Genomic DNA, 27780 nt, shown 5'->3' on the forward strand with positions numbered 1-27780 from the left:
TGTATCTGCTGACTCCCCTTGAACTCTATGTGTACTAGAACAGGTGATACCGGTAGGATTATTTTCCTCCTCAAAGGTCTCATCTGGTTATAGGCTGTTACTGACAGAAAGCTGGTGGAACATGCCAGGATAGTGGCAAGACCCCACTTCTGCTCTCCATGCATCAATCTATTCTGTAACTCACCAACCTATGTATGCATATGCACCCTGAATATTGGCAGGCTATAGATTTCATACAGTGAGGGCATTAATATGGGTGCATGTTATATAGATGAGCTGGTCAACATGTGAATATCAGGATCAGAACCAACATCAACACCTCTTCCACACACTTTCACAGTTGGGCCTGATTTACTGTAGAAAGCCATCTAATTAGATTTTAATTTGATCCTGATTTGTTTTTAGGAGGAAATTTAATGTTTGATTTTATACCAATGTTATATATTTGATGTTAGCCGCCCTGATCCCTGTTTTGGTCAGGGATGGCAGGATACAAATAAAAGATTATTAGTAGTAGTATTAGTATTAGTATTATTATGGATTCAGATGAGGATAATATTGTCTTAGTTTTCCTGATTCTAATGCTAGTAGTTATAATGCTTCTGCCAGTTTTCTAACATTCCTTTCACACTGCAGTAGTTGTTGTGTTGTGGAACTGCGAGGTTTTTTAAAATGATGTACCACCATGTCATGCGAAATTTCATTCACCCCAGTCGGCATGGTATGCTACAACCATGAACATCGCTGGACAACATTGCTGCTGTAGCTGCATCCTTCTGTTTCCCCATAAAAATGGCAGAAAAGATCTGCCTCAGATTTCATCACTTTACTCCCCCCATTTTCTGGGTCCATGGGGTTACAAACAGAAGATTCCTGGAATCAATTGCACATGGAAATGAGTTTTAAAAATTCCTTCCAGTAGCAGCTTAGAGACCAACTAAGTTTGTCATTGGTATGAACTTTCATGTGCATGCACACTCATGGAAATGAGTGTTAAACTTCCCCCATGTGCTGCTAGGTTTCCAGAACTGTTTTTTGCACATGTGAAAGCCCAAATATAATGAATAAATTACCAGTTACAGGTAGGTAGCCATGTTGGTCTGACGTAGTCAAAACAAATAATAATAATAATAATAACAATTAATAATAATAATAATAATGGAATAAATTACCAGTTAGGGAAACAGAATAAATCGCCCTGTCAGTGGTGTTTTGGTTCCAGATTCCAACTCTCCAGGCATCCTATTTTGCCTGCTGCTTGTTTTATAATTCAGTCTTCCATTGGCCACTGTGTGCCTCTTGGTGTTATAATGCAATCACCTTAAGAGCAGTGCAGAATAAATTTCAAGCACCACACCTGTTTATCCATCTTTCCCATTCTGGAAGAGCAGCTACCACAAAGCCTATTGATTAAAATGCTTGGATCGGTTTCTGTGCTGCCGGTTTAAGCTGAAGTGCAGGGACAATTTCTGAAAGGATATCACATGATAACCTACCTATCAGGCATGCCATCCCTTCCTGTTTTTTTAGATATTCACATTGGTTTCTCCTTGTTCCTTACTTTGTAACCAGAAAAATGTGCAACCCCCCCCCCAAAAAAAAACCCTCATTGGATTCCTCTCTTTACTGCAAGAAAAAAGTGGGTGTTTTAATTAATAATTGAAGTATTAAGGCTTACAATATTTAAAAGTTCAAGGTGTTAAATTGGTCCAGTGGACCAGCTGTCTGTCCTTGACAATAGTGTCATTATCTTGTCACCATCCAGACCTGTGACCTCTAGATAAGTTACTTATACATGGGGGTGGGGGAAAATCTTCCTCCCATGACCTTCAGTACATGAGCCATGGATTTGTTTCCTAGGGAACTAGTAACTGAGAAAAATCTATAATTAGATCTGTGGGTTATAAGCTACATATGGGAACCGGGTGCTAAGTGTTTCCCTGCAAAAAGTAAAGCATCTAGATGTAATAAGCTAGATCCAAGATGATTTCAATTATGAGGGATTCATTTGAGAAATTATACATCTGGATTTTCTTCTCACCTTTCTCCCAACCCCAACCCCACCTCTCTCTGCCGCATGAAGTTTTGTGTGGGATGATGTTATTAGGAGTCATATCTTGTCGGAAACAGTTGGAGTCAGGACCTGATTGCCCATAGTGAGTCATTGGGAGAGGATGAATTCTGTCATTTACACACACACACACACACACACACACACACACACAGAGAGAGAGAGAGAGAGAGAGAGAGAGAGAGAGAGAGCTGTGATCCTTCAGGTTTCTAATTTTGTGGTCCTCATTCGACAAACCTGTCTGACTTGGAGATGCAAGATTAGGAATGTGAAGGCAAAATAAGGCACTGTTATGCATGTTAATACCTCCAAAGTATTTCTGTCCTCCATCTATCCTACATCAAGGACTTATCCTCATCTCAGTGTATTTATCCTCATGACAATTTTGTTAAAGTAGGTTTATAATGTGGCATAGAGATAACAACATGCCCAATCCTACCTGAGATTTGAACCTGGGTCTTAACATTATGTCAGAAGCAGCTTTCCAAGGCTTATATTTTCAAAATACTATGGTCTGTTGTAGAGATTTTCTGATTCCCCCCTCCCTTTTGGGTTTTGAGCTATATGATTAGATAAATGCATTGTTAGCCTCGCTAGTTTATAAATGCTAGGTTTAACTCCCCACCAAAATACCCATGCAAGCTGTACAGTGGGATGGTTAGTGCATTAGACTAGGACCTGGGAGACCAGGGTTCAAATCACCACTTGGGCATTTTAAGCTCATTGTGTACCCTTGGTCCAATCATTGTCTCCTAGCCTAGCCAACTCAGATGACTGTTGTGAGAATAAAATGGGGGTGGTGGTGGCACATGTAAGCTGCTATGAACTCCTTGGAGGAAAGGTGAAATATAAATCAAATATTGAAGGTCTTGTGAAATTTAATTTTGCGTTGCAAAAGGGGTTGCCCTTTATGTTGTTTTTATGTAATTTATTTGAACCACAAACTTTGCAAACCCTAATAGTGCAACAACAACAAAGTGTTTGGCATGTGTGTGGATTAGTACAGTATTTTGTTTTTCCATTACAAAACTGGAGAGAGAAAAATATCAATTCAAAATATAGAAGCAGGTGAAAAAAAGAAAATATCATGGGTTTCAAACAGGGTGGGGATGAGAGGGAAATCTGATGTCTCTCTAGAGCAGTGGTAGACAACATAGAGCTCTCCAAATGTTGGACTGCATCCAGGGATTTGGGGGCAGAGTTCCAGGAATAAGTGTGAACCAGCGTGAACCAATGTGTGAACCAAAACACAGCTGTCCTTTGAAATTCCCAGTTCTCCAAATTTTATAGTATGGATGTCTAGCCAAGACATGTGCAGAAACATGTGTCTACTAGGACAAATTGGGAATAAAATTGCATGTATCAGTGAAAATAGCATACAAAAAAATGCATTATATCAGGATAAACCACTTTGCAAAAATGTGTGTATTAGACAAAATTGCATATAAAATGTGTGTATTGAGAGAAAGTCATACTAAAATGCTGGTGAATTTTCAGGGGGACTTTAAAAAACAAAAACAAAGTTTGTGTATAAATGTTGAGATGAATTTAAGATATGGAAAAAAGGAGAACTGAAGGAAACCAAAATTGCCAGATTTGCTCACCACCTAACTACAACTGCCTCAGGAAACATGGAACATCTGGAAGCAGCTTGCTTGTTGCTCTGTTTGCAGCACAAAAAAAGGTAGAACTTCCAGGAACTCAACCAGGGCCGTCTTGAGCAGATCGCGCGCCCTGGTGCTGAGGGGCGGAGATCGCTCCGCCGCTCACCCCGCCCTCGCAGGGCGCAATTGGTTTCCGCACGGATTCGCCGCGCGGCGCCCTCCTTACCAGGCCGGCGCCCAGCTTACCAGCCCCCCGCCCTGGTGCACTGCGCCACCGGGGGTCTACATAGAGGCGGGCCTGAACTCAACCTGGAAGCAGCCACCAAGCAAAATCCTTATAATGGGTGGTAACAACTCACTTTAATCCCACAACTGCCAGTAATTTTTGAATGAAAATTTGGAGCCTGTCCTTTTATTTCTTAGCACTATCCCATATTTTTCTACTCCATGGCCTTGGATATCTGTGCAGATTCTGCAGAGGGTCTTGAGCATTGCTGCAAATGAGGCAATGGAAATCCACATGTGGGTATGGCTACTGTTTTGATTTTAATTGGATTGTAAAGGTAAAGGCAAAGGACCCTTGACAGTTAAGCCCAGTTATAGACGACTCTGGAGTTACAGCGCTCATTTCGCTTTACAGGCCGAGGGAGCCGGCATTTGTCCGCAGACAGCGGCAGAGCTTCATGCTCCATCACCGGGGGCGGAGAACAGGCGCACTGCCCCCAGTGATGTGGCGCACGTAATGGGGGCGGGGCGGGGCGTGCGCAGTGGCAGGGCGCACGTTTTGGGGGCAGGGCGGCCAGCGGCGATGGCGCCCCTGGGATCGTGTCACTCGGAGCACACCACCCTGACCGCCCCTATCTTCCTACACCCCTGTCCGCAGACAGCTTCCGGATCATGTGGCCAGCATGACTCAGCTGCTTCTGGTGAACCAGAGCAGCACACAGAAACACTGTTTACCTTCACACCAGAGCGGTACCTATTTATCTACTTGCACTTTTTTGTCTGCTTTCGAGCTGCTAGGTTGGCAGGAGCTGAGACTGAGCAACGGGAGCTCATGCCGTCGCGGGGATTCAAACTGCTGACCTTCTGATCGGCAGGCCCAAGAGGCTCAGTGGTTTTGACCACAGCGCCACCTGCGTTGGATTGTATTCTCATTCAAATCCAAATGAGCATTACTTAGCACAGATACACATGCAGTAGATTTAGAACAGGAAGGTCAGATTGTCAATCTATACTCGGGCATGAAACTCACTGAATGAATTTTGACCAATCACTCTCTCAGGTATCATCCACATTCTCCTTCGACTGAACAGTTTTCCCTTTGCCCCACTCCTTTCCCAGGGAAAGCCTACTCCTTATCTCTAAAATCAATCTGGAGAACACATGAATTGCTGTTTGCTTTGATTGAACACTAAAGGATGATTTTCCTCGGGGGGAATACAGAGGGACAAGAGGAAGTATTCACAGAATCATAGAATCTTAGAGTTGGAAGGGGCCCAAGGGTCATAGTCCAACCCACTGCAATTCATATTCATAAGCTGTCACTCAATCTAACCTGCCGTGCAGGGTTGCTATGAGGATAACTTTGGGGAAGTTGGAAGGGAGAACCATATATTCTGTTTTGAACTTCTTGGAGAAAATTCTGCTGCATTTGCAACAAGACTAACAATGTGATGCATTAAGGCCTATCTGCAGCTGTGCTGTAAACTTCAAAATACCTCTAGGGAAGCTGGAGAATTTTTGTTCAATCTGCATTTAAAAACGAGCTGACCTGATTTGCACTTACTTCCTGAACTAATATGGAGACTGGAATGCAGTTTTCCTATGAATTGAGCTGTTCACTGAGTTTTGCAACTCCCCATTTACGTGCATTACCAAGGCATGCACATCACACCACCTGTCCATCCCCCAAACTTAAGAATGGGATATAAATGCAATAAATAAGTGACACATGTCTTCATTCAGCCACCATTTCTGCACCCTAAAATGCAAAGCTTTAGCCCAGGCATCCCCAAACTGTGGCCCTCCAGATGTTTTGGCCTACAACTCCCATGATCCCTAGCTAGCAGGACCAGTAGTTGGGGAAGATGGGAATTGTAGTCCAAAATATCTGGAGGGCCGAAGTTTGGGGATGCCTGCTTTAGCCCAACAGCTCAGAGTCCTACTCATAAATAACTTATCATTCAGATAACTCCCCAGAGTCTTTTTTATTCATCTCCGTTGGTATAAGTAAGGTAAAGGTAAAGGGACCCCTGACCATTAGGTCCTGTCATGACCGACTCTGGGGTTGTGGCGCTCATCTCGTGTTATTGGCCGAGGGAGCTGGCGTACAGCTTCCAGGTCATGTGGCCAGCATGACAAAGCCGCTTCTGGCGAACCAGAACAGCACACGAAACGGCGTTTACCTTCCTGCTGTAGCGATACCTATTTATCTACTTGTACTTTTGACGTGCTTTCGAACTGCTAGGTTGGCAGGAGCTGGGACCGAGCAATGGGAGCTTACCCTGTCATGGGGGTTTGAACCACCAACCTTCTGATCGGCAAGCCCTAGGCTCTGTGGTTTAACCCACAGCGCAACCCGCATCCCTGTTGGTATAAGTAGAACTGAAAAATGACAGGTCTATCTAGGTATTTGATGCCGGCCCCTAGAAATACAAAATCCTAGGTTCCCTCTGGTGCTTTTATCCGATAACTGTTCAAGTGCTTCCTGTATTCCTCACAAGGGAGGAGGATGGGAAGAAAGCCAGAATAAGTTGACTCTGCTTGCCATTAGCTGTTCTGTCCAACCAGCTTTGGTGGTTACCAGCCACCACGGTTATGGGGTGCTGTGAAAAAGCAGCAGCTTCTCAATAATTTTGTTTATTACCACTGTGGGTACGCCATTTTGATTTTCTGCCTGAGGCATCAATGTGTCTTGGCCCATCTCTGTTGGATATATAGCCCCAAAGCCTGCAGGAAACCACAGCAACGCTTTGAGGAGCTGCATTGCCCAGCAGATATTCATTTTATTATTATTATTCTGCACTTAAAATAGTAAAATTAGAGCAGCATCTCTAGTCACATGCATCTCCCAATTAAAATTGACCCTTGGGGATTTGACATCGAATAGAGGCTGGGGGAAAAAAAACTAATTAAACCTACAAAAGGAAATATAGCAAAAAGTTAAGAGCCAGACTTACAGTTTTCTTTGCTGAATTAAATTGTCCCTGTTTATTTGCTAGCGTGCAACTTTTCTGCCTGTCAGAAAAAGGGAAATATTTACTACATTAAAACACACACAAATACACACACACACACACACACACACACACACACACACACAACCAAAACCAAAAAAGTGCACTGCAAATACACACACACACACAATTTATACTGCTGGATTCCTGAAAAAAAATATGTTAAAGAGAAAGGAGGTGTACATGATTATCGTTGTTCTGTATCTATTTATCTCTCTCTGAATATTCCCAAAAGGAGACACGTGGTTTGGTTACATCCACGCCAGAATACTGTAATGTGACTTAAATATGTTTTGGACACTTCATATAGGGCAGAATGCACATGTTGGCATTGGAATTGCATTACACTTCTTCTGTGGTGGTACCACTGACTGCCATTCCCCCCCCCCAGACCCCATTTAAGGTGCTGGAACTGACCTTTATGTCCCTAAATTGTTGGGGACCAGGTTATCTGAAGGATACCTATATAATACCCGCATGAAGGATTCCTTTGAGCTGAGCTTCTTAGGTCCTGATCTTTGACTCGTCACACAAGTTGTCTGGTTGGAGCACACCATAGACAGGACCCTTTTTGTATTGACCCCACCCTGTTGGAGTGCCCTCCCAAGGAAATGGACATTGCTCCTTTGCTGTTGATTCTTAGAAGATGCTTAAAGGCTTTCCCCCCTCTCTTTTGGATTTGGATAATTTTATTGAGCTCTGTTTATGCTGATATTTTAAACACCTTTTTAGCACTGATGTTTTGTGCTATTTGATTTTTTCCCCAATCATCTGGGATTTTTGATACATTTAATATTTTCAATGATAATGTTATTATTTGTACCCCACCCATCTGGCTGGGTCTCCCCAGCCACTCTTTGTTATTATACATATTTTATAATATTTGTCATTGTAATTATAATACTTGTTATAGTTTGCTATTGCAAATGTAAGGTGCCTTGTGGGGGTACAGATACACTGGGAACAGGGATATAAATCTCCAGAATAAATAAATAAATAAACCCTGTCAAGTAGGCAGATATTGTTTTTAATTTATACTGTGTAGACTTAATGACACACCCCTAGCATGCATCTAAAACACTCTTACAGCATTGTATCACTATAAGAGACATGGCTTCTCCCAAAGAAGTCTGGGAACTGTAGAGTGTTAAGGGGGCTGAGAATTTTTTTAAGGCCCTTAACTAACCATAGTTCCCAGGATTCTTTGAGGGAGTTGTGAGTCTTAAAATTGAACGAGATGCTTTAAATGCATGATGTGGGTGCCTGGAACGTGTAGAGCAGGTGTAATCAATGTTGTACCTGGTCTACAATCCCCATCATCCCTGACCATGCTGCCTAAGGTTGATAGGACTTATAGTGGGCACATGTGGAGAAAACCATCTTGGCTACCCTTGGTATAGATTTTCTATTAAAATGCAGGTCCTTTTTATGTTGGGAAATGGAAAATCATTTTTGAGTGCAACCAGATACCTGCCTCTGAGACTCAAAGATGTGCAGGAATACTTGGAGTTACTTGGGGGGGGGGAGAGTTATTAAGTAACATCACCCCTGTGGTTGCTAAGGTGGAATAATATTGTCAAAAGCAAAATTGTTATGGTTATAAAACTACACACACACACATCCTCTCCTGGGGATATTTGTGGGCTGATGTTCCCTCCGCCTAGCTCCACTTATCTATTTTTTTTCTCACTCCTTGGAAAACACTCTGTGATTTACTTCTGTGATAAGATCAGAACAGCTGAGGGATCATACTGTTGAAATGAGCTTAGCTGGAAGGGACATGGTAACACCAGTTGAAAAATGGTGTTGGTAAATTTCTTCTGGCCAGAATTCAGTGAGTGTAAGTAAGGGACTTCTAAGTATAGTTGCCCATTTGTTTTATACTGCTTGTAGGAGTTTATCAGCCTTCGAATGCCATTTGCCTTAGCTTTGATTCCTCTTATGGAGAAACCTCAAGGGATGCAGTCTTTTCCTGCTTCAGAAGTGCTCCTTTTCTTGTTCAGAAGATTTGAATTAGGCCTGACTCTCACAAGAACATTTATTCACAGGGGGTGTTGGAGAGGGCAAAATGGGCAAGGAGCCAAAATCAACCCCGGCCCAGATTTTTCATAATGTATTTTGTGGAAGCAATGTAACTTCTCTTGGCTGGGGGGACACACCATATAATCCCCCTGTAAGTCTCTTTGGAGCAATGCCACATCATGGCACAGAACAGCCACCCGCAAACCGGTGCCCTCCAGATATTTTGGCTTATAATTCCCATCTTCCCAAGAGAAGATGGTCAGTGGTCCAGGGTGAAGGGAATTCTTGTCCAAAACATATGGAAGGCAGAAAATAAGGGAGTGGAGGAACAGAATCATTGCAATGGGAATTATGAGAAGAATTGGTGTGGGTTTGTTTTCCAAAAATAGATATTAGAAGATAGATAGATGCTGCTGTTTGTCTCTCAGCAGGTGTTGTCTTAAAAGTGTTGTCCTGTGTGAGTGAAGGGGTAGTGCCACTTCTAATATGCTAGCTACTATCTGCATCACACACACACACCTAATAGTAATTAATTAGTAATGAACTCTTTTATTAATTTATTTTTAAAAAACCAGTTGACTGGTTAAATGAGGAATTACACTTTAGTTGTTTAATTAAAGTTTTAGTTTATGGTTGCAGCCCTCATTTGCCCTCTGGTCTTCTCTGACACAGTGACAGTAATGATTGTGAGAAGAAATGAGAATGTGGTTACTGCTTCACATAAAATGATTTGAGGCCAGTGGTATTGCTCGTGCTTGTTATACACCAGGATAATGATGAAGAAGAAACAGGGATGGACTGTGGCCAACTAAGCCCTACTTTCCAGCTAATGCCCTTTAACTTCAATATGTCTACTCTGTGTAGGCCCAGCATTGGATACCACTTGATGGAATGTTCTAAAGATGCCAGAATGGTGTTGCTCTCTTATTTATTTCATTTATATCCCACCTTTCCTCAAAGGAGCTCAAGGTGATGTACATACCTCTCCATACTATCCTCACAACAACCTTGTGTGGTGGGCTAGTCCGAGAGCTGGTGCCCAAGGTCCCCCAGTGAGCATCATGGCCAAGTAGGAATGTGAAACCTAGTCCCTCAGGACTTAGCTTGACACCTTACCCACTATGCCACACTGGTTACTATTATCTTGACCCTCAAAAACATGGCATTTTGATTTCTGCCAATCCCCCATAACTCTGCATTCTTCAGTGTTATCAAAACAGTGATGCCAACACTATGGGAGCAGATAAACCCCATTCCACATAATTGATCACATGATGTGGTGCACACACAGACACCATTTGAATGGCAAGGCCCATCAGCTTCGGGTGTGTGTGTCCCCCTCAAATATTTTATTGGGGGTGGGTGAAGGGACCTCAACCAAAGGAGCCCACATTTTAAATTGTCTGAACATTATATAGGCATCATGCTTTCCCCCAAAGGATTCTGGGAGTTGTCGTTTATTAAGGGTGCTGAGAGTTGTTAGGAGGCCCCTATTCCCTTGCCGGAGTTAAAATTCCCAGAGCAGTTTGACAATCACTCCATGTTCACAGGGGATTCTGAGAACTGTAGCTTTCTGAGAGGAGTGGGGGCCTCCTAACAACTCTCACCACCTTTAACAAATTGCAACTCCCAGAATTCTTTGGGGGCAAGTCCTGACTGTTTAATGTGGAATCATAGCACATTATATGTGAATGTCGCCTCAATTAGAAGAGGTCATATTTCTGTCATTTTTGGGAGTACGTAGCTCCCTCTTGTGGCTAATTAAACTTTAAACAAAGTATCAACTTAGAAAGACCTTCTTCTGGGTAATTGTCAGTGCCGTCATTCCAGACTTTAAAAGAGCAGGTGCAAGGATAGAAACTCAGGCATGGGGAGACATAATTGGATCTTGACTCTTGTGCTTAGTTTTCATTGCAGATGTTTTGTTCTGAACCACATCTAGGAGTTTTTTTTAATGTTAACTTTATTTGCAAAATTTGGAGAGAGAAAGACTAGAGAGGCAACAGCAAGCTTTTCAGGGGGATCTGAATGACTGTCCTTCAGAGCAAGAGAATGACTTCCTGGAAAACAAAGTCCCCTGTCTTCTGAAGCACTAATTTTGGCCACATTCACACCATACATTTAAAGCACTATGATACCACTTAAATAAAAATAATGGCTTCGTCCAAATAATTTTGTGAACTGTAGTATATAAAGGGTGCTGAGCATTTTGAGTGACCTGTATTCCCCTCACAGAGCTACGGTTCTCAGAATGGTTTATCAATCATTCTTTCTTCACAAGAATTATACTTCTGTGAGGGGAATAGTGTTCTCTTAACAAATCTCAGTGCCCATAAAAAAACTTCAGCTCCCAGAAGTGTTTGGGGAAACCATAGCAGTATCATAGTTCCTTAAATGTATAGTGTAGACGAGGCCTTGAAATGTTGAGAAGGTGCTGTGGACAGCAGTCAGAACCTGGACTTCCTGAAAACAAACTCCTTCGTTATCTGAAGTGATTGCAGATCTCTCGTGTGGAAGAGCTTTCTCACCATGTGTAGAATTCCCTCTTTGTTTTAGTGAATTGAACAACTCTCCAGTTTCCAGTGAGAACCACTGGCATTGCTTGGCCCAAAATGCAGCAACTGTACACTTTGCACTATTTCCTTCCCCCCTCAGGTGGCAGAGGGAGCCCTCTTGGCGGTACCTCTACCACCCTCAGAAATTAAGGGGATAGTGGTCCAGCAGAGGACATTATCTGTAGCAGCTGTAGAATTCCCTCTCCCCAGAGGTGCATCTGGGACCTTTATGATGTAGCCTCATTGGATGCTGCACACACACCTTTTTACCCTCACATGGGTGGGTAAGAAATACCATCCTATATAATAAAGTGCAAGTGTCTCTGCATCCAGTCCCTGTGTCTGTGGGATTGCGCTACTGCGCATGTGCCCCACAGACAGCCATTGGGACTTGGAGTGCAGAGACTTCGGACAGGATAAACCAGGACTGTGAGAGAGATTACATGCTTGCATATACACAACCATGCAAAAAGAAAAGAAAAGTGTGCAGCTTCCCCTTGCCTCTGCTGTGCTATCGAAGGATCTCTCTCTTTCCTCCTGGTTTCTTCTCCATTAGAGGGGAAGGAGAGGAGGCAGGCGTGTGCCAGCGAAAGGGAGGGTAGGTGGGTGGGTGTGGATAGAGAGCGCGAGAGAGCCGCAAGTGATGTGGCTGCTGGGCTGAAGGATCGTTTAGCCGTTACTGAGGGGTGAAAGCAGGAGAGCGGGCGGGTGGGCGGACCCGTGGAGGAAGGGGGAATTAGTCCCTGGAAGTGTGTGTGGATTTTTTGTGGGGGCGGGGTGGAAGGGCTGCTGCAACTGGGGCCAGCAAGGGGGGAGAGAGAGAGAGAGAGAGAGAGAGAGAGAGAGAGAGAGAGAGAGAGAGAGAGAGAGAGAGAGAAGAGAAGAGAAGAGTAGAGTAGAAAAAAGAGGGTGGGAAATGGGGAGGGAGAGATGAAGCTGAGGAGGCAGCTGGCTGGGGCGGGGGCGGGGAAGGGACTGAGTGAGGGGCTGAGGTGGTGGCGGTGGGTGAGTCACTGGGGGGAGGGAAACCCCGCTAATTAATTCTAGCACCCGTTAATTTAACGGGCTTCATGATACTAGTGAATAATAATAGCCAGCACCACCATTGTATACATAGAGGAAATGATATTTCTTGCATCATGAATGTTGCCTCATATTATGGATAGATGAACTGTATTGTTTTATTGCTACTGTTGTTGCAGGGTTGTCATGGCCATTGGCTAGAACAATAAACTTACATAGAATTGAACATCTTTAATGAGACATGGCAAGAGTCATTATTATTGTTTAACTGGCAGCTAACATGAATGACAAATCTCTCTCTCACACTCACACACACACTCCCAAAACAGGGAAGGGGGCACATTGAATTAGTCTCTGCTAGGTTCTGTTGGCATCAGGTTACACCTAGGATTCTGGGCGATGGCAGGGAGAGCAATGTCCTGATCTCCATTGCTGGGGAAAAACAACAACAACCAGTTGTTACCTAGATCTGCCTCTTGCCTTACGTGAGGCCCCATCTGCACTATACATTTAAAGCAGTATCATGCCACTTTAAAAAGTCATGGATTCTCCAAGTTTGTTAAGAGTGCTGAGAGTTGTTAGGAAACCCCTATTTCCCTCACAGAACTACAGTTCCCATACTTCCCTAGGAAGAGGGATTGATTACTTTGACTACTTCGGGAATTGTAGCTCTGTGAGGTGTAGGAATCATAATATAGGCATGCTACAAGATGATAAATTGTTCCTAATTCTTTTTTGCTGCCTCCTTCGCTTGTATCCTCACAACTGTGTTTGCCTCATACAGGTGGTAGACAATGACAGACCAGAGGGCTCCAAATTTCGGATTTTTGGGAAAGGTGTGGACCAGGAGCCAAAGGGATTTTTCAAAATTGGTGAGAGCACAGGAGAGGTCCTTGTGACACGGTCCCTGGACAGAGAAGCAATGGCCACATACCAGGTAAGTCACCATGTAATGAGGTGTGTGTGTGTGTGTGTGTGTGTTTTCCTCTCTCTCTCTCCCCCTCCCTCCCTCCCTCCCTTTTAACTTGTGTTTGCCTCCAGACTGTCATATTTTTCTGAGTGATTCAATCACATACCAGACCTTTAGGTTTGTGCATTTGAAGTAGATTTAAAAACTTTGTCATCCTAGCACTTTTTTAAAAAAAAAAGAAATGAAAGACATTTTGTGGTTTGGAAAGTGATGGGGAAATGCTTTTGAAATTGTGAGATGAATGTATGGGAAGATTTATAAACCCTTACAACCAAATCAGGATGAATGCAGGACAAATGCTATAACTACCCTGCCAGCAAATCAGGATGCATGCTCAGTAAATACTGGATATAATGCAACTTCTGTGTGATCTTTGTGCAAGAAAATCAGGATGAATGATCAATAAACAAGTAAACTGAAGGGGCTCTTTATCTTCATGGGATGTTGCAAAAGTTATGCTTTATGTTTCTTGGCTTCAATTTGCTGCTTCTTCATATGGTTGTAGATAGTGATGTAGAAAATTCATAACAAGTGAAGTGATGAGGCTGGCCAGAATATGTGAATCTTGTAGGGCTTGGGGAGAAATTTGTCCCCTTTCTGTTGCTTTCCAAGCACTCACTATGCAAGAATTCATTTATCAGAACACAAGAAATTAGTACCCAAACTTCACTATATGCACTGCAGAGTCAGTCAAAATGAAAAGCTGGACTTTGTCCACTTCCTTATTGGTGTTTTGGTTGTCAGTGCCAAACATTTTAGGATAGAAACCATGCAGGGAGGGAGAGATCAGAAATATATATATTTTTCTTTTGTCTCTCTTCTGCTGGTTGACTGCTGCCATTTCAGGAAGGGTGGTGAGAGATGGGACAAATCACAGATTAGAGATTTAGGAAACAATGGTAATTGTCAGCTTGTTGTGCAAACACTCCCCTAACAAACAATTTCCTGGGTACACTTTATGTTCAGAAAGCAGGACCTGTGGATATTTACCAAATTTCAAACCAAGCAAGATACAGCTCCTTCAAAACGCCTCTGAATTCTGTGGTTTGGACAGGAATTGGAACATTATCAAAGGTTCCAGCGTGTCCACACAAATGCCACTTTGTTGACCTCTGTTCTAAAGGCAGTAGCACTGCCTGTAGAACCAAGGCTGCAGTATCCGTAGTAGCAGGATCAGACCATATATAACAAGGCTGTATGGGCCAGAAAATAGACAAGAACGGAAGAATGTATTGTCAGAAAGTAGGAAAGCAAGTTACAATTTAATGGTTCATCTCACCAACAAATTGTATAGGCTATGAATCAGATGGTTGCAGAGGTTGGGTCTCTTGATACTCATGGTACATGGGGTAGGAAGTTAGTGATGCCTGTGATTCAGGGCTCCAAATTCAAGAGTGTTGGCATGTAACACTCTTTTTAGGTGTCAAATCCTGTGTGGCCAAATAGTTGATCAAATGGCAGCCTTCTCTCATAGTAAACCAAAGCATTCCCCATGCTGGAAGGATTACAGCACATCTTCAAATATAACCTCAATTTATTTCCTTTAGAATAGTCTCCTCCTGCCCTTAAGCCATGCAAATCACATAAAACAATATATATTGCAGCATGCTAGATGAGCCAGAAAGGAGATGCAAAAGCATCTTTTAATGGGCTGCAACTCTTTCTGTGTGACCCGTGATATAATTCTGGTGCTCAGCAGGCCAGCCAGAGTCCTGTTGAGCAAGCTGCAGTCAAGAAGATCTGCAGAAGGAGAATGCTCAACTTGATTAGTCAGTCTTTGGAAAAACAATGAACTGGAATCAATGAAGATGTATTGTGAAGTCAAGAAAGCGGCAGGGGTTCCCCCCCCCTTTGATTTTTCTTGATACATGAAAGTATTTGAGTCTCTTGCAAAGTGTTGGGAAAGTTTCTTTTTTTAAGAATTGCTTTCCTTCATTTGGTGCTTATGAATTATTTTAAAAGCTCAAATGGAGATGAAAAATAGGAGGAGATGACTCTCTGTGGAAAGATATAAATATTTTCTGAGTTGTCAGTGCAGCAGAATAGAATCCTGGTATTCTGCAAAGCTGGAAGTGATAAGTGGGTCATCTGGTTCAATGCAATAGGCTTGAGAGATGGGCCCAGCTCATTCAAATTACAATTGCGACAGACAACTTCCTGCGGTACATTTTTTCTCTCCAGCAGAAGAATGATTTGCCACTTGTCTGGAGCAAGGAGCCATTGTTGTTGTTTAGTCGTTTAGTCGTGTCCGACTCTTCGTGACCCCATGGACCATAGCACGCCAGGCACTCCTGTCTTGCACTGCCTCCCGCAGTTTGGTCAAACTCATGTTCGTAGCTTCGAGAACACTGTCCAACCATCTCGTCCTCTGTCGTCCCCTTCTCCTAGTGCCCTCAATCTTTCCCAACATCAGGGTCTTTTCCAAGGATTCTTCTCTTCTCATGAGGTGGCCAAAGTATTGGAGCCTCAGCTTCACGATCTGTCCTTCCAGGGAGCACTCAGGGCTGATTTCCTTAAGAATGGATAGGTTTGATCTTCTAGCAGTCCATGGGACTCTCAAGAGTCTCCTCCAGCACCATAATTCAAAAGCATCAATTCTTCGGTGATCAGCCTTCTTTATGGTCCAGCTCTCACTTCCATACATCACTACTGGGAAAACCATAGCTTTAACTATACGGACCTTTGTCGGCAAGGTGATGTCTCTGCTTTTTAAGATGCTGTCTAGGTTTGTCATTGCTTTTCTCCCAAGAAGCAGGCGTCTTTTAATTTCGTGACTGCTGTCACCATCTGCAGTGATCAAGGAGCCCAAGAAAGTAAAATCTCTCACTGCCTCCATTTCTTCCCCTTCTCTTTGCCAGGAGGTGATGGGACCGGTGGCCATGATCTTGGTTTTTTTGATGTTTAGCTTCAGACCATATTTTGCGCTCTCCTCTTTCACCCTCATTAAAAGGTTCTTTAATTCCTCCTCGCTTTCTGCCATCAAGGTTGTGTCATCTGCATATCTGAGGTTGTTGATATTTCTTCCGGCAATCTTAATTCCGGCTTGGGATTCATCTAGTCCAGCCTTTCGCATGATGAATTCTGCATATAAGTTAAATAAGCAGGGAGACAATATACAACCTTGTCGTACTCCTTTCCCAATTTTGAACCAATCAGTTGTTCCATATCCAGTTCTAACTGTAGCTTCTTGTCCCACATAGAGATTTCTCAGGAGACAGATGAGGTGATCAGGCACTCCCATTTCTTTAAGAACTTGCCATAGTTTGCTGTGGTCGACACAGTCAAAGGCTTTTGCATAGTCAATGAAGCAGAAGTAGACGTTTTTCTGGAACTCTCTAGCTTTCTCCATAATCCAGCGCATGTTTGCTATTTGGTCTCTGGTTCCTCTGCCCTTTCGAAATCCAGCTTGCACTTCTGGGAGTTCTCGGTCCACATACTGCCTAAGCCTGCCTTGTAGAATTTTGAGCATAACCTTGCTAACGTGTGAAATGAGTGCAATTGTGCGGTAGTTGGAGCATTCTTTGGCACTGCCCTTCTTTGAAATTGGGATGTAGACTGATCTTCTCCAATCCTCTGGCCATTGCTGAGTTTTCCAAACTTGCTGGCATATTGGGTGTAGCACCTTAACAGCATCATCTTTTAAAATTTTAAATAGTTCAGCTGGAATATCATCACTTCCACTGGCCTTGTTATTAGCAGTGCTTTCTAAGGCCCATTTGACTTCACTCTCCAAGATGTCTGGCTCAAGGTCAGCAACCACACTACCTGGGGTGTACGAGACCTCCATATCTTTCTGGTATAATTCCTCTGTGTATTCTTGCCACCTCTTCTTGATGTCTTCTGCTTCTGTTAGGTCCTTACCACTTTTGTCCTTGATTATGGTAATCTTTGTACGAAATGTTCCTTTCATATCTCCAATTTTCTTGAACAGATCTCTGGTTTTCCCCATTCTATTGTTTTCCTCTATTTCTTTGCATTGCTCATTTAAGAAGACCCTCTTGTCTCTCCTTGCTGCTTTTTGGAAATCTGCATTCAGTTTCCTGTATCTTTCCCTATCTCCCTTGCATTTTGCTTGCCTCCTCTCCTCCGCTATTTGTAAGGCCTCGTTGGACAGCCATTTTGCTTTCTTGCATTTCCTTTTCCTTGGGATGGTTTTCGTTGCTGCCTCCTGTATAATGTTACGAGCCTCCATCCATAGTTCTTCAGGCACTCTGTCCACCAAATCTAAATCCTTAAACCTGTTCCTCACTTCCACTGTGTATTCATAAGGGATTTGATTCAGATTGTATCTTACTGGCCCAGTGGTTTTTCCTACTTTCTTCAGTTTAAGCTGGAATTTTGCTATAAGAAGCTGATGATCTGAGTTACAGTCAGCTCCAGGTCTTGTTTTTGCTGACTGTATAGAGCTTCTCCATCTTTGGCTGCAGAGAATATAATCAATCTGATTTCGATGCTGCCCATTTGGTGATATCCATGTGTAGAGTCGTCTCTTGTGTTGTTGGAAGAGAGTGTTTGTGATGACCAGCTTGTTCTCTTGACAGAACTCTATTAGCCTTTGCCCTGCTTCATTTTGAACTCCAAGGCCAAACTTGCCAGTTATTCCTTTTATCTCTTGATTCCCTACTTTAGCATTCCAATCCCCTGTAATGAGAAGAACATCCTTCTTTGGTGTCATTTCTAGAAGGTGTTGTAGGTCTTCATAGAATTGGTCAATTTCACTTTCTTCAGCACCGGTAGTTGGTGCATAAACTTGGATTACTGTGATGTTAAAAGGTCTGCCTTGGATTCGTATCGAGATCATTCTGTCATTTTTGAGATTGCATCCCATTACAGCTTTTGCCACTCTTTTGTTGACTATGAGGGCCACTCCATTTCTTCTACAGGATTCTTGCCCACAGTAGTAGATATGATAGTCACCCGAACTGAATTCGCCCATTCCCTTCCATTTTAGTTCACTGATGCCCAGGATGTCGATATTTATTCTTGTCATCTCATTTTTGACCACATCCAGCTTACCTCCATCCATGGTTCTTACATTCCAGGTTCCTATGCAATATTTTTCTTTACAGCATCGGACTTTCCTTTCGCTTCCAGGCATATCCGCAACTGAGCGTCCTTTCGGCTTTGGCCCAGCCGCTTCATCAGCTCTGAATCTACTTGTACTTGTCCTCCGCTCTTCCTCAGTAGCATGTTGGACGCCTTCCGACCTGAGGGGCTCATCTTCCAGCGTCATAACTTTTATATGCCTGTTGTCTTTGTCCATGGAGTTTTCTTGGCAGGGATACTGGAGTGGCTTGCCAGTTCCTTCTCCAGGTGGATCACGTTTAGTCAAAACTCTCCACTATGACCTGTCCATCTTGGGTGGCCCTGCATGGCATAGCTCATAGCTTCTCCGAGTTATTCAAGCCCCTTCGCCACGACAAGGCATTGATCCATGAAGGGGAAGGAGCCATTAACCTCAAGTAAATAGATGAGCTGGAAGCCTTCTAGGTAGAGTCACCATTAACTTTTTCCTAAAACAAAATTTGATGTGAACTTGGAAGTTCTTGCTTGAGCAAGGCACTTTGATTTGACTACAAATCCCATCAGACCAGCCAGCATGACCTAGTATCAAGGGTGATGGGAGTTGTAATTCAAAACATCTGGCAGGCACCAAATTGGGGAAGAGGGAATTAATGTGTAGATGTTGCAGTTTTATCTTTTAAAAATAAAAACAGAGACAATTGCATTTAGAAAGAAAGAAAGAGAAAGAAAAGGAAGGAAGTCACAGATCAACTAATGGAATTAGTTCCCACCTTTTCATATAGACTCTCACAGACTTGGTCATTCACAAATTATTCTGCTAGTCTGAGTAAACAGCTTGCAAATCAATTCAATAAACAGGAATACTAAATCCAATTCTGTAGATGGAAGGCTATTAATACATTAACCACCCAATGTCTGTGACAGATAATTTATGGCTAACAATCAGGCTCTAAAGTCATTTTATTTTCCCCAAATTGAAAATGTGTTTTCGTTTCACGGAGTGTGCTCAGCTTAAGCGGGGGCTGAGGAAATCCCTTAATTACTACAAAATATTGTTCCACATAATATTGTACAAAATATTGAAAACAGTTTTGTCTGGTACTTTCCAAAGCATAGTGAAAGTCACATCTGTCTGTGTGGGAACCAATATTTATTTTACTTACTTGTTTGCTTATTTTGTATATTTATATGTCACTTTATAACTGAGATGCTTTCAAAGTGGCTTACAACAACTAAATGTTGTTGTTGTTGTTTAGTCGTGTCCGACTCTTCGTGACCCCATGGACCAGAGCACGCCAGGCACTCCTGTCTTGCACTGCCTCCCGCAGTTTGGTCAAACTCATGTTCGTAGCTTCGAGAACACTGTCCAACCATCTCGTCCTCTGTCGTCCCCTTCTCCTAGTGCCCTCCATCTTTCCCAACATCAGGGTCTTTTCCAGGGAGTCTTCTCTTCTCATGAGGTGGCCAAAGTATTGGAGCCTCAGCTTCACGATCTGTCCTTCCAGTGAGCACTCAGGGCTGATTTCCTTCAGAATGGATAGGTTTGATCTTCTTGCAGTCCATGCAAGAAGAGACTCTCAAGAGTCTCCTCAAGCACCATAATTCAAAAGCATCAATTCTTCAGTGATCAGCCTTCTTTATGGTCCAGCTCTCACTTCCATACATCACTACTGGGAAAACCATAGCTTTAACTATACGGACCTTTGTCGGCAAGGTGATGTCTCTGCTTTTTAAGATGCTGTCTAGGTTTGTCATTGCTTTTCTCCCAAGAAGCAGGCGTCTTTTAATTTCGTGACTGCTGTCACCATCTGCAGTGATCAAGGAGCCCAAGAAAGTAAAATCTCTCACTGCCTCCATTTCTTCCCCTTCTATTTGCCAGGAGGTGATGGGGACAGTGGCCATGATCTTGGCTTTTTTGATGTTGAGCTTCAGGCCATATTTTGCACTCTCCTCTTTCACATCTAGTCCAGCCTTTTGCATGATGAATTCTGCATATAAGTTAAATAAGATGTTTTTTCTGGAATGTAGATGTTTTTCTGGAACTCTCTCGCTTTCTCCATAATCCAGCACATGTTTGCTATTTGGTCTCTGGTTCCTCTGCCCCTTCAAAATCCAGCTTGCACTTCTGGGAGTTCTCGGTCCACATACTGCCTAAGCCTGCCTTGTAGAATTTTGAGCATAACCTTGCTAGCGTGTGAAATGAGCGCAATTGTGCGGTAGTTGGAGCATTCTTTGGCACTGCCCTTCTTTGGGTTTGGGATGTAGACTGATCTTCTCCAATCCTCTGGCCATTGCTGAGTTTTCCAAACTTGCTGGCATACTGGGTGTAGCACCTTACTTAACAGCATCATCTTTTAAAATTTTAAATAGTTCAGCTGGAATATCATCACTTCCACTGGCCTTGTTATTAGCAGTGCTTTCTAAGGCCCATTTGACTTCACTCTCCAATATGTCTGGCTCAAGGTCAGCAACCACACTACCTGGGGTGTACGAGACCTCCATATCTTTCTGGTATAATTCCTCTGTGTATTCTTGCCACCTCTTCTTGATGTCTTCTGCTTCTGTTAGGTTCTTACCACTTTTGTCCTTTATTATGGCAATCTTTGTACGAAATGTTCCTTTCATATCTCCAATTTTCTTGAACAGATCTCTGGTTTTCCCCATTCTATTGTTTTCATTAAAAAGTCTTTAAGCAACCATAGCAATGGTTGGAACCTTTTTCAGGCCAAGGGTCTGCTCAACCTTCTGGGTACCACATGCCAGGAATGTTGGAGTTTTCTGAGTCCTGGACCCTTGCAATATATGAGAAAATGTGATAGCTCAGTGGCAGAGTACATGTTTTGCATCCACAAGGTCGGTCCTAGGTCCAACTCTCAGCATCACTAGGTAAAACTGGGAAAGTCTCCCTGTGGAGAGATGCTGTCAGTCAGTATAAACAACACTGAACTAGATGGACTGTTGGTCTGATTCAGTATAAGGCAGCTTCCTGTTTTCCCACTTTCCAAGACTTTCCTGGGTGTTATTCATCTGTCACATAAAGTAGGCTCCCACTACCATCATTATTTGATTTTTATTCTCTCCCCTCCCCCCCAACCTGATTTTAATAATCATGTTCAGTATCCAAATTAATCTCTCCCAGAGAAACAGGGGTGCTTTCTGGCTTCTTAGACGGAGCTGCGGGCTTAATTGGTCTGAACGCTTCCTCTTATGTGTCACTATCTAAAGCTTGGGATCCTTGTCTAGGAAGACAGCCTGTCACCGCAAGAGAAGGAAATAAAATGAAACGTGGAGAATGAAAGCTTCTTAACAATTGATTTCACATCCGGCACTTGTTAAACATTTTTCTTAGACAAATTTAAAAAAGAAAAAGAAACCTTTCATAATCTCTGTTTTGTTTCCCTTTTTATAAAGGGGGAATTGCCTAAGTAAATTTTGTCAGGATTCCAATTTTCATGATGCTGGCTGAGTGGCATTATCAAACTTCTCCCCACCCACCTACCTTGCCCCGGCGTCTTATGCCTGCAAAGTGTCAGTTTCCGATTGTGTTTGGTTTCAAAGTATTTGTGCTCTGAAAGCAGCTACATAAAAGATTTGTGACTGGCTGCTATTATCTCCTCAAAAGCTGGAGTGCTCCAAAAGGCTGGCTCCCCACCGCCTAATTCTGACTCTGGAGGTTTTAGAGCTGACAAGTCTCAAGCTTCTGATCAGGGTATATTGTTGTCATATAGGCCCCACAAATTTGTGTGTTTCAGGAGAAGCTTGGGATCCCTTTGGTTGGGGTAACAGTAAATGCATGCCAGTTTTAAGAGGGTCAAAGTGGGAGAGCACTATTGCCTTCATAAGAGAATGTAAGAATAGCTCTGCTGAATCAGTCCAAAGGCCCCTCTAGTCTAGGATCTTGTTCTCTGAGCTTCAAGCCTTTTGCATGCATGCAAAGTATATATTCTGTCACTGAGCTCTGGCATTATTCTGAACCAGTATTTGGGGTCTGATAATAATATAAACACATAGGAAGAGCCTTGCTGGATCAGGTCAATGGCCCATCCAAGCCAACATAGGACAGCCTCAAGCAGAACCCAAGCACAGGAGCCCTCTCTTCTCCTGTGGCTTCCAGAAACTGGTATTCAGAAGCATTACTAGTCATGATGCAGAGCACATCATCCTTATCATCCATGAATTTGTGCAGTCCTCTTTTAAAGCCATCTGGGTTGCTGACACAGTCTCCTGTGGGAGCAAGTTCCATAGCTAAATGCACTGTACAGTGGAACCTCGGTTTATGAACACCTCGGTTTATGAATTTTCGGTTTATGAACGCCGCGGACCCATCTGGAACGGATTAATTCACTTTCCATTACTTTTAATGGGAAAGTTCGCTTCAGTTTATGAACGCTTCAGTTTATGAACAGACTTCCGGAACCAATTACACCCATGTTTCAGTTTATGAACGCTTCAGTTTAAGTACTTTGCGGACCCGTCTGGAACGGATTAATCCACTTTCCATTACTTTCAATGGAAAAGTTCGCTTCAGTTTATGAACGGTTACTCCACAGACCGTCTGGAACGGATTAATCCACTTTCCATTACTTTCAATGGGAAAGTTCTCTTCAGTTTATGAACAGACTTCCGGAACCAATTGTGTTCATAAACCGAGGTACCACTGTATGAAGAAGTAAACAGCAATTCCGTGCTCTCTGTTCCACTGTGCCAGAAGTGGGTTAATCATGCTGGCCACATGACCTGGAAAGCTGTCTGTGGACAAACACCGGCTCCCTCGGCCTGAAAGCAAGATGAGCACCACACCTCATAGTTACATTTGACCGGACTTAACCATCCAGGGGTCCTTTACCTTTACCTATGAAGAAGCACTTTCTTTTTTGCTGTATTGAATCTTCCAACATCCAGCTTTGTTTATATTACTCTTACCTCTTCTCTAAACAAAAACACCCCAAACATTGCAACCTTTCTTCAAAGGAAACTCACTCCATCCCCTTGATGATTTGGGTTATCCTTTTCTGAAACTTTTCTGGCACTACAATATCCTTTCTGAGGCGAGTTGGCAAGAGCTGTGCACAGTATATGCAATGTGGCTGCTCCATAGATTTATAAAATGGCATTATGATGTCAGCAGTTTCATTTTCATTTTCATTTCATTTCCTAATGATCCCTAGGGTGGATTTTGCCTTTATACATCTCCTGCACACTGATCCAGCAGAATGTTCATTCCGCATAACAATTAAATGGGACCGTAGGGTTCAAAGAAAACAGTATGCTTAGGGAGGTTTTTAATATTTAATGCTGTATTGTTTTTAACACTCGATTGGGAGCCGCCCAGAATGGCCAGATGGACAGGGTATAAATAATGTAGTAGTAGTAGTAGTAGTAGTAGTAGTAGTAGTAGTATACTGTACATACCTCTGAACACCAGTCCCTGGGGGACATATAAAGGTGTAAATGGTTTTTATCTTTGTGACATTCTTTTGGGCTTTCTGGATATAAGTGGTTGTCTACTGGGTTAAGCTGGATGCTGGACTTGATGTATGTTTGGTCTAATCCCCAAAATATCTGCCTATGTGGAACAGCATCAATTTTGAAATTGGACAGGCACCCACACTACCTGCACTTTCCAGAATATATTCTTGTTGCAATAGGCTTTCCCAGCTGAAATAATACGACCTAGGCGTAAGTGTCTATTTTGTATTGTTTTAGTTTTAAACTTATCTGCAGTTTTCATATTTGTGTGTTTAACTTTTTTCAATTTACATCATACATCACCTTGAGACATGCCCATTATTGTGTTTTAGGTGGGAGGCAGGACACCCAGTTCTTCACATGTGCATCTTGACAACATGTGATTTCCATGTACATCCGCTTACTTTTGTGGTGTGGGGTCTTGTTAAATCATTTTACCTACAGGCATCAAAATATGTAATCCAGTAAATGTCACAGAAGAATACTTTTGCATGGCAAAAAGGATTATTTAAGCAAAAGCTGGGTTTTAGCAAAACAGCCACCTAAATTATTATTGTAAGGTATTAGACTCAGACCACACTTTTCCTTCTGAAAAGCTACCATCCAGATCAGAGGAGGTCCAGTCCCATTTAACTTCAAAAATGCATCAGATGTTTCTACATTATTAAATGGGCCTTGGTGTGCTTTCATGTTCTCTGTCACATTTGGTTATGTAATATAATAAATCCTCCTGCTGTTTTCTCATCTGTTGCAAGGAGAAAGAGGTATTTTACTTTCTACCTGCAAAAGAAATATCCCTCTGAGGCTTAAAAGCCCATGCATGCAAGTGTTCAATTTCCATGCTCCATTTCCACATCTGTTAAACAAAAATTTCTTTTGAAAAATCTGCACAAAAAATGTGACGTTTTGTGTTAATTTCTCCCAATATGTAGTCTTTTTTAGTTTTTATTCACATCTCTGGTTTAATATTTGCATCTCTGCTAGCAATTTCCCAATATGTTGTAGTTTTATACAACATTGTCACTAACCTGTTCAATTTTGTGTACATGGTTTGGTTGGAGAACTGAGTCACATAATTTGATGTGTGAATTTCAAAGAATAGAGGTAATCTGGTTTACTTATTAGAACAGAATGTGTGAATTGGGTAGGTCTGCATGAAAATGTGAACTGAGCACATTTTTACCCATTCTTTGTGCCAACAGAAAAAAGCATATTCTCCCCTATTTTCTCACTGCATATGAGTTCCACCAGGAAGCTGGGTTTTGCTGAAGTGAGACAGAAAAAAAGGGGGAAAGGGGGAAAAGAGCCCTGGATATGGCTTTAACAGCTAATGCATTTAGATCAGTGGTTGAGTCTTAAAATGATCATCACAGGATGCAAACAACCAGAGTAAAATACATAGCAGTCACTGAAGAAAATGGTTTGAGTACATAAAGAGAATGGGTAAATGTGAAGGTTAAATGGTGGCTGGCAACTCTTCTGTACAATATGTTGCAGAAATTGAAATGTAACTATATTCGAGGGAAAGTAGAGCTCCAACTTTATATGGACAGCCACAGAGACAGCCCACAGGCCCGTGTGGAAGAACATTGTTAAAATCCAGTGCACCCTGTTCTGCCATCCTTGTTTATTAAGGGAGAAGCAGTTCCCAACAGTTGTGGCTTTAACACACACATATTAAGGATGTAATCTGGGTGTTTCTTAAATTGTGATTTCTGACATTAGGATTGGTTTATATTCAGATCTTTGTGCAAAACCACCTTCTCTCTGAGAAGTGTTGTCAAGTCACACATGTTACAGAGGGATCTTTATTGAAGCAAAGTAACAACACAGATTCAGCTTCAGGCACAAAGTTGTAACAGCCCCAGCAGCCAGGTTGTACATCAGGGCAAGATGCTCTGAACATATTACACCTATCTTGGCCTGACTGCACTGGCTGCCAATTAGTTTCCAGATCCAATGCAAAGTGCTGGTTTTTGACATATAAAGCCCTAAATGGCTCAGGACTGCAATTCCTCAAAAACTGCCTCTTTCCATACTAACATGTGAGGAGGCCCTTCATACACCTCCTCCAAGAGAGGTCTGGAGGGTGGCAACAGGAGAATGGGCCTTTTCTGCAGTGGCTCCCTGTTTGCAGAATGCTTTCCTCAGTGAGGCTCGCCTGGCACCTTCATTATATATAGGCACCAGGTGAAAATGTTTCTCTTCAACCTGATTAACATTCAATGGCTTTTTAAATTTGTTTGCGGGATGGAGGTTTATTGGTTTCTCTTTGTTTTATTATTTATTTTGAATTTTTATATTGTGAACTGACTGATGGCAACTCATTAGAATTCCAGGCAGTGTTCTCTCCCAGCCCTACCTGGAGATGATGGGGATTCAACCTGGTCCCTTCTGTAGGCCTTCCTAATATGACTAATGTACATTCTCAAAATGCTTTCTAATACAGTGAGGTGGTGCAACAAAATACAGATTCCAGCTTATGGAATCTGAATTGCTCCCTTCCATGCTGGAATACCTTGGGAGGTGTATGGTAGGGGCCATGCCTTGCATGCTGCAAGATCTGCAGGTCAGAAAGGGGAATGCCAGAACACCTTGCACAGGAGACCCCTGTTTATATCTGTCCAGAGCTGGCCTGGAGTTTATTTGAAAGTAGTGACTAGCTGAGCCTGCATCCCTCTTTCTGTAAATACACATGTTTGAGAAGCTAGGCTTGGCAACTTACATAGTGACACGGTGAGCTTATTGATGCATGGAACTACTAGCAGAACATTAAACTGCAATCTGTTCTGTACAGAGACTTCTTCACTCTGCAAACTGATTATCCAGTCATTTAATTCCTGGGCACTCTTCTTTGAACAATGGAGTAAATTGCAGTAACATCTAAGCAGAGAGAAAAAACACGTGTGCCCACTTAATAGCCTAAACAATGTGTCAATATGCTGAGGGGTGAAGGGAGAGCAGTGATAGATGTGCCATTGTTTTCACAGTTAACATGTTTTTAATAGCAAGCATTAATTTGGGTATTGAAATATGATGGGTCCCTACAAAACTGTGGGAGGGTGTGGGAGGAATGCAGTAAGTTTAGGAGAAAACATGCGACTAAGGGAGTTGAGAAATTCAAGGGCATGCCTCTGGGCCTCATTGTTTTTCTTGAGCAGTAGCTATTGATCAATACAGTGCTTACTATGTGTAGAACATGCTTTGAAGTTCTGGATGCAAGCGTCTATGTAATTTCCCCAGCCTCTCATTGACTGAGCTACCTGAACTGAAATCTAAGAGGCAACTTAACTCCTAAATCCAGGTTGGCAAGGTTAGGAAATTGATCAGTTGAATTCTGAATAATAATAAAAATACCACTAACAGGGTAAGCAGGGAATATTTCCTAGGAATCTTGGAATTAACATCAACCCCAAAGGGGGTGAAATGCAGCCAGGCTTCTGAAGAAAATGTTCATTCAGTCAACAACATAGTTGGCAAAAAAGAAGACGATGGAGAAAACTTTTTCATGTCCCCTGGTAATGTTATGCATTTTAGCGAAGATGTAAAAAATGGAAATAAGCTGTGAATGTTTCCTCCCCGCCTCCGCCCCACCCCCGCACCTAATTCTGTTCCATATATACAGAAAAAAATGTAATTTATTTTAGAAGACAGGAGATGCATTTCAAGGGGGGAGAATGTACTACTAACCACCGCCATTGGCATTATTTAACTTTGCAAATGTTTTACACTGGAAAAGGGCATTAATTGTGTCGATGTGCTTTGTGCAAGGCAAAGTCAACAGAATATATGCAGTTCAAGG

The 27780-nt window shown here is 42.5% G+C and overlaps 1 protein-coding gene across 1 annotated transcript in view; it reads left to right on the forward strand.

The window, feature by feature from the left end:
• The window catches only part of CDH13 (cadherin 13), a 612680-nt gene that overhangs the window by 292534 nt on the left and 292366 nt on the right, over window positions 1-27780 (forward strand). Inside the window, exon 5 of the mRNA XM_035119665.2 lies at window positions 13299-13451. Within this exon, the coding sequence (XP_034975556.1) occupies window positions 13299-13451 (153 nt within the window). The remainder of the gene's footprint in view (window positions 1-13298; window positions 13452-27780) is intronic.

Source organism: Zootoca vivipara, chromosome 6, assembly GCF_963506605.1.
Source record: "Zootoca vivipara chromosome 6, rZooViv1.1, whole genome shotgun sequence".
Lineage (NCBI taxonomy): Eukaryota > Metazoa > Chordata > Lepidosauria > Squamata > Lacertidae > Zootoca > Zootoca vivipara.